This window comes from Myotis brandtii, unplaced genomic scaffold (assembly GCF_000412655.1).
Source record: "Myotis brandtii unplaced genomic scaffold, ASM41265v1 scaffold39, whole genome shotgun sequence".
Taxonomy (NCBI): domain Eukaryota; kingdom Metazoa; phylum Chordata; class Mammalia; order Chiroptera; family Vespertilionidae; genus Myotis; species Myotis brandtii.
In genome coordinates this window covers 7,098,047-7,106,108 of record NW_005364953.1, presented here as the reverse complement: position 1 = coordinate 7,106,108, position 8,062 = coordinate 7,098,047, and the positions used below count along the sequence as shown (strand labels likewise).

General features: G+C 36.7%; 1 protein-coding gene across 1 annotated transcript in view; it reads left to right on the top strand.

Moving 5' to 3' along the window:
- The window catches only part of SMARCA1 (SWI/SNF related, matrix associated, actin dependent regulator of chromatin, subfamily a, member 1), an 80,320-nt gene that overhangs the window by 23,622 nt on the left and 48,636 nt on the right, over positions 1 to 8,062 (top strand). The window contains exons 12-15 of the mRNA XM_005872716.2: positions 277 to 503; positions 1,426 to 1,547; positions 4,236 to 4,271; positions 5,213 to 5,365. Coding sequence (XP_005872778.2) covers positions 277 to 503; positions 1,426 to 1,547; positions 4,236 to 4,271; positions 5,213 to 5,365 — 538 coding nt within the window. The remainder of the gene's footprint in view (positions 1 to 276; positions 504 to 1,425; positions 1,548 to 4,235; positions 4,272 to 5,212; positions 5,366 to 8,062) is intronic.

Below are 8,062 nucleotides of genomic sequence, written 5' to 3'. Positions count from 1 at the left end.
CCCCCGAGGGCTCCCGGGCTGCCAGAGTGATGTCTGACTGCCAGCTTAGGCCCAATCCCCTGGGGAGCGGGCCTAAGCCAGTAGGTGGTCATTCCCTGAGGGGTCCCAGACTGCAAGAGGGCACAGGCGGGGCTGAGGGACCCCCCGAGTGCACAAGTTTTTGTGCACTGGGCCTCTAGTCTTTAAATAGGAGTCTAAATTGTTCTCCCAAGTGATGTTTTTGATGGCATTAAACCTTTCTAATAATCAGTGATTAATTATATTTAAAAATTTTAGGTATACAAAAATCCTGATGAAAGATATTGATGTTTTGAACTCTGCTGGCAAGATGGACAAGATGCGACTCTTAAACATTCTGATGCAGCTACGAAAGTGTTGCAATCATCCTTACCTGTTTGATGGTGCTGAACCTGGTCCACCTTATACTACTGATGAGCACATTGTCAACAACAGTGGTAAAATGGTAGTTCTTGATAAACTGTTGGCCAAACTCAAAGAACAGGGTGAGTTACAAGTCTTTCTATTAATATGAAATAACAATATTAATGACTTGTATATGAATAACATTTTGCAGAATCACTCATTATTCATTCATTCATTCATTCATTCGGTCAGGAAACATTGTTGAGTACTTAATATTTGCCAGGAATTGTCCTATAGGCTGGGTATAAAAAGATGCATAGGCACACAAAATACTCTTTGCCTTGGAGAAGCTCACAGTGTGGTGAGGAGTAATAGTTGGAGTTCATTGTGATAAGTGCTGTGATTTGTTGAGAAACTGGGAGTTGGGGAAGTGGTCACAGAGATGACATTTGAGGTGCGCCCTGGAAAATGTATAGAAGTAACCCACTGGAAAAGGAGGGGAAGGGTTTTCCAGAGTAATGAAGACAGGTGTGAAAGAAGGGAATGTGGAGCTAATGGTATTTGGGGTAGAGTGGCAGTAATGAATCTGGGAAGATGGATGGGGCCATGTTACAAAAGGCCTTTTAAAACATGCTTTAAGGAATTTGTGCTTATTTGAAGGCAGGGTGGGTTGCAGGGCAGTTCAGAGAAGACTTGGCTGTGGTAAGTGATACAATCAGACTTGTATTTTTGGAAGAGAACCTTGGAAGCAGTATGGGGGAATCTACTAAGAAAAACAGACTAGAGGGAAGAGGTTAGAAGATTCTTGCAGTATTCCAGTGAAAGATTGTGTGGACCCATTGCTCAGCCTCAGGACAGAGTAAAGTCAGATTTTACTAGTAGATCACCTCAACAAATGTATAGCATGCCTTGAAGGTGTGTATGTGTATAAGTGTGTGTGTTTAGTGGAATGTTCATGTGCTACATATTTATATTTCATATGATGCTTACTGTTATTTTTGTAACTTTCAGGTTAGTTTTACACAAACTGAATAACTTGCTTTTTTTGGTAAAATGTTTTAGGTTCAAGGGTTCTCATTTTTAGCCAGATGATTCGCTTGCTGGACATTTTGGAGGATTATTGTATGTGGCGTGGTTATGAGTATTGTCGATTGGATGGACAAACCCCACATGAAGAAAGAGAGGTAAGGATGAGAAAATAAAATAAAGACATCAAAATTTAGAGTTAAATTAAGCCATGTTTTCATCATTAAGGAGTTTTGAACTTTGACCTTTTTTGTAGCTAGATGCATTGAATTTCTCACTGCCACTCCTCTCTCTCTGAGATTTCCAGTTTGGCTTCCATTATACTGATTCTTTACCAATCATTCTTTTCAAGGTCTTCAAAGACATTTTCACTTATCTAAAGGATATTACACTATTGCATCTTTACCTCCTCTAACCACTGCTATCTCTGACCTTTTGATTACTAACTGTTTCTCAGCTAATTCTTTGACCTCTGATTTTATGTCATTTTCTTTTATTGATTTGCCTCCTACAGTAGACCCTCACCATTCGTGGAGTTTAACATTGAGATTTTTCCACTTTATGACCAACCCTAAAGACTCAAGAAACATAGTAGTAATTTGTAAAGGGAATAATCTCAATCTTACAGAGATTTTGTAAAAGTGAAATGGGATAACATAGGTATAGGTGCTGATCATACATTTGGATCTTGGAATACTAAAAGTTTGGTGTGCAGAAAATAGTCATTTAGTTAGTGAGGAAGCCTACTTAGCACCTAGTATTTTTCTCATATTTGAAAATTCTTCTAGGTCTTAGATTATTCCTCACGAATGTCATGGGTCTAATGTATTTTAAACCTTTTAAAGCACTTTTTGGGGAGGGCTTTGCTAATTTATCTTCTCTTTTCTGTGATCCTTCAGGACTCTGTCTTTGGCCTCTGTTTTAAGTCTGTACTCATGCTCTGGGCAAAGATCGTGATTTCATGGTATAGTGGAAAATGCATTGAACTTGGTTTCAGAAGACCTGAATTTTAGCACCAACTCCACCACTTTGTAGTGTGTGCAAGCCATTTAATTCTCTGAGCCTCAGTATCTTTAACTGTATTATAAGGGTAATATTAATACCTAGGCTTCTTTTATCTGACAACGTTGTGAGGACCATTGGATATAATAGGTATGAATGCAGTTTTTAAATTGTGTGGTGCAGTTTATAGCGCATGTCATGAAATTGCACACAATCCTTTTTACCTCTCAACTTTGGGGCCCCTTCTCAGGTCACAAAGACTCAGCACATGGTCTTCTCCCTCCATAGCTGTGGTGGGCCCTCTGTCCCTTGTACGTTGCATTGAAGCCTGGCTGGAGCATAGGATAGGTATACAGGTCCTTTTCATATTAAGGGTTTACCTGCTGCCCACTTTGGGGAAACACTTGCAGTAACATTTACAATAGTGGGACTTTTGAAAGCTTACACTGTCCCCTGCTCTATAGTATTTTACTCTTTCTAAAATGGTAACTTGAAGGTTTATTGGGCTTTTGCTGATTTATTCTTGAGAATGGGTTTCTCCAAATTCACCCTAACCGTAGACCATATAGTACCATTCATGATGACCCTTCTTCCTGGAATAAAGATGATATTAAGGCCGAAGGGTAGATGCTTTTTGACTTCAACTAGCCAATATGCATTTCTAGCTGATCTCCCTCCTCATAAACATAGTAGATGTTACCAAATTATGCCCCAAATTCTTCTGTTTTCTTAACATTTCAAATACTGTTGTCCCTCCAGAGGCTTTAAATTGCATGTATTGACTTTAGATACAGCAAAGTCAGAGCTGATCATTTTTTATTTTTTGGAAATGCCCTGCTTTTCCATTATGTTGTCCACACAATCATTTCAATCATTTTTTTATTATTTTCCCAATAAGAAGGGGAAGACCATATTTGATTCCTTATTTAATCATTTCTCAGCTGATAATAAAGAATTCTTTCTCAACAGCTTACAGATTGGCCCTTTCTCCATTGATACAGTTAAATTCAGCTAAGTCTTTGGTCATCCTCAGACTCAGTTCCTGTAACTTACACTTAATTGGCATCGTCACTTTTATAGGGAAAGGGACTAACATTTGTCAAGCAACTACTACTATAAGCTAGGCAACTTATAGTTCCAATTGAATTCTTCCAGCAGCCCAATAAAGTATTGGTAAAATTTTCTGTACTTGAAACTGTGTCTCAGAGAGGTTAAATGCTTGCTCAGATCCACATATGTAATAAATGGTAGAGTTATGATTCACGCCCAGGTTTTTGCTATTTCCTCTACACCAAATTGCCTCTCACTACACCATGCTGCTTTCTATACTGCCCTCTCTACATGCTATACTGACTGTGGCAGTGGGAGTCACCTTTTCTGCCTGCAACTTTTGACCATGCCATTCCATTCATGAAAAGTGTAACTGCCTATATTTTGTGATTATAACAGTAATATTTGATTGCTGAAGGAAATTTGGAAAAGAAAAGTATTTCTGGCCAATCTTTTAATGTATATAGTCATGTATGTATTAAGTATATAAATATAAGTGTATATATAAAATATACATTAAAAGATTATAATTGATATACTATGTACATTATATGTAATGTTCAGTATCCTGATACTTTTCACTCAACATCAAATTGTACTTTCCTGTATCAGTAAAAAAGTCATTGTAAAAATAATTTTAGTGTAATATTTCATCTTATGGATGTACTATGAATAATTTATCCCCCTATTGTTGATCATTTAGGTCGTTTCAAATTTTTCACTATTTATAAATAATGGTAAAGTGAAAGTCCTTATACATAAATCTTTGTGCACGTCTCTGATTATTTCCTTAGGATAATTTCCTAGAAGTGGAATTACTGGGTCAAAGGGTATGAATATTTTTAAGACTCTTGATGCATATTGCCAAATTGCTTTCCAGAAAGGTTGTACCAATTTACACTCCCAGCAGCAATGTATGAGAGTGCCCGTCTCACCGTCCCCTTCGTCAACATTGAGTATTATCATTTTTTTTAATCTTCAAACAATGGTATTATGTTTTAATTTGTATTTATTTGATTACTGGTGGATTGAACATTACTCTTGTGTTTATTAGCCATTTGTGATTGTTCTTCTGTGTATTGTCTGTTTTTTGGTTTTTTTTGGCTCATTTTTTTCTTTTGGGGTCTTAGTGGTTTTTTTTCTAATTAATTTGATGAGATCTTTATATAGTAAGGATATTAACATTCCATTAATTTTTAAGATTCTTTACTAGATATCCCTTGAATACCTTCCTGATTTTCCTCATCACATCTCTGTTTGCCCCTTTTCACCATATCGAAATAAATCTACTTACCTTACCCTATATATCTGTTGCTCTCATTCCCATTTCTAAAGCTTTTTCTTTCTTGGCTGATCTCCTAAACTATACCTTCCTTATTAATTCATCATAGACTAATGGGAATGAAGTTGACATATCTGACATTTTGTCCCCTAGATATATGTCAGCTCTCACTTAGTTAAAACATTTTCACTATTATTGTCTTAATAATTCAAATGATTTATTACTTGCTTAGTTAAATTTATTTATATGAGTGTTCTAAGTTTGACTCTATTGATGTACTCTTATAAAGATTAGGCACTTTATGCAATATACTTCCTACAGCAACTCACACAGTACAGTATATAGATAGCTAAATGTTTAAATATTTTAGAAGGTGGGAGAATATTACGAAGTGGGGTTTTGAGTCTGCATTTTAAAATTATATTTTAAGGTAATATAATCTGATTTTCTCTCTTTTTCTTTCATCTCCTGTGTAAATTTTTAAAAAAGGAAGCAATAGAGGCCTTTAATGCTCCTAATAGCAGCAAATTCATCTTTATGCTGAGTACCAGGGCTGGAGGTCTCGGAATTAACTTGGCCAGTGCTGATGTGGTTATACTATATGATTCAGACTGGAATCCACAGGTTGATCTGCAAGCTATGGTTAGTAATCTTTAATGATGTCAGAAATTTTTCTTCGCTCAGAATACTATTGTTATTTATATAGCACAAAGACAATTTATGATAAAAGGATAACAACAATTTTGGGAAGTTTTTGTAGATGCTAAAATAGATTCTCCTGGAAAATAAACAATATTTCAATTGTGCTAACTGCAAAAACAAACAAAAGGAAATGAAAACAAACATACCCAAATCCAACTATAGCATTTATGTGTTGATTTTGGCTTTTTATCATGAAAAAGAAATGTCTTGAAGAGGACACATGCATGTTTTAATGAAGAGGGTAAAAGTCTCTTAATATTATTCTGCTTACCAATTAAATATATTAAAATCCTTACTACTAAAATTGGGAGAGGTGTGATTTTATTTATTTATTTTTTAAAATATATTTTATTGATTTTTTACAGAGAGGAAGGGAGAGGGATAGAGAGCCAGAAACATCAATGAGAGAGAAACATTGATCAGCTGCCTCCTGCACGCCCCCCACTGGGGATGTGCCCGCAACCAAGGCACATGCCCTTGACCGGAATTGAACCCGGGACCCTTGAGTCCGCAGGCCAACGATCCATCCACTGAGCCAAACCGGTTCTGGCCTGATGTTTTAATATCAATTGAGAAAGACTTCACTTCTCAGACATTAATTCGGGAGAGGTGTGATTTTAACTTTTGTAATAAAACATTTGGGGTAAGAAGGTAACAAAGGAAAATATTTCAGGAAAACATTTGCCAGTATCAGAAACTATTCTACCTTAAATTTTTTTTTCAGGGAGCTATTTCTCTTACCTTTCATCATGGTTTCATTTATTGAACTAGAGCTACAACTTCTGTCAATCTTAAGATATAGAAATATAATTTCAGAAGTAAAAAGATTCAAAAGAACTATTTATTCAAAATCCCAAGAAGTTATGGAATAACTGACTGTATTTGGAACTCATATACCAGTGAGGCATAGCTTAGAAATCTTTCATTTTCTTTTATGATAGAGAATTGAAAATATTGACCATTGGGACATTTAAAAATCAATATGCTTTGGCATAATTGTTATTTTAGCATGGTACCGAACTACGTGCTTGATATAACTAGGAGAAAGCCAAGTAAGTTACAGTATTACTGAACTGGAAAACTTATTGATGATAACCTTTATTTCCATAAATTGTTAGAGTATAGCTGTTTCACAATTTACTGATTGAGTTTGAAATTTAAAATATGTGTAGGGATGTTGCATTCTCTTTCAGTGTTGAAGGTGTAACTGGACTCTGGTATTTTTATATTTAGTACAAAAGCTGTTTTGAACTTTGTTTCTTTGATGATTTTTTCTCAACTACCATCCTCCCTTCACCTATTTGCTCTAGCAGCTTCTGTTTTTTAAAAACCATTACCCCTAGATCCGTGGTCAGCAAACTGCGACTCGCGAGCCACATGTGGCTCTTTGGCCCCTTGAGTGTGGCTCTTCCTAAGCCTTAGGAGTACCCTAATTAAGTTAATAACAATGTACCTACCTATATAGTTTAAGTTTATAAAAAATTTGGCTCTCAAAAGAAATTTCAATCGTTGTACTGTTGATATTTGGCTCTGTTGACTAATGAGTTTGCCGACCACTGCCCTAGATGTTTTAATATTATCAGAACTTGCCACCTGTCAGCTTTACCAACTGTAAACCATAGAACCAATTCTAGACCAATATACAGTAAGGATATTAGTATTCAATTAATTTTTATGACTCTACTACGGATTCCTGAATTGCCTCAGCAAGCAGAAGGAACTGTTCGATGATGAGATAAAGCTGACTTTTGCTACCATAGCAACACTTGTTAACTACTTTGTCCCTTACTAAAAGTCCTTGCTCGTGTGGAAGGTGTTTGGACTTAGTGGGTTAAAAATTATTTAGTAACTTAGTCAAGGAGCTTTCAGCTCCCTCTAGTTTTTTTTTTTTTTTAATTTTATATAGTTGGCATGTAGTATTATATTAGTCTCAGGTATACAACCTAGTTCAACATTTGTAAACCCTGTGAAGTGACCAGCATGATAAGTCCACAAAGCTGTAATGATGACTATATTGCCTATGCTATTTTTATATCCTCGTGATTTATTTTATAACTGAATGTTTGTGCCGCGGAATCGTCTTCATCTTCTTGATCATCCCTCCTCTGTCACCATTAGTTTGTTCTCTGTATCTATGAGTCTATTTCTGCTTTGTTTTTTAGATTTCACATATAAGTGAAATATATGAATGTATTTCTCTAACTTATTTAACTTAGAAAAATGCCCTCTAGATCCATCTGTGTTGTTGCAAGTGGCAAGACTTCATTTTTTATGGCCAAGTATTTCATCTATCGATAGATAGATAGATAGATAGATAGATATAGATATAGATATACTAGAGGCCTGGTGCATGAAATTCATGCACGGGGAGGGTCCCTCAGCCCGACCTGCACCCTCTCGCAATCCGGGACCTCTGGTTCCTAACTGCTCACCTGCCTGCCTGCCCTAACCACTCTGCCTGCCTGCCTGATCCCCCTAACTGCCCTCCCCTGCTGGCCTGATCCCCCTAACTGCCCTTCCCTGCTGGCCTGATCCCCTAACTGCCCTCCCCTGCCAGCCTGATCCTCCTAACTGCCCTCCCCTGCTGGCCTAGTCACCCCTAACTGCCCTCCCCTGCCAGCCTGGTTGCCCATATTA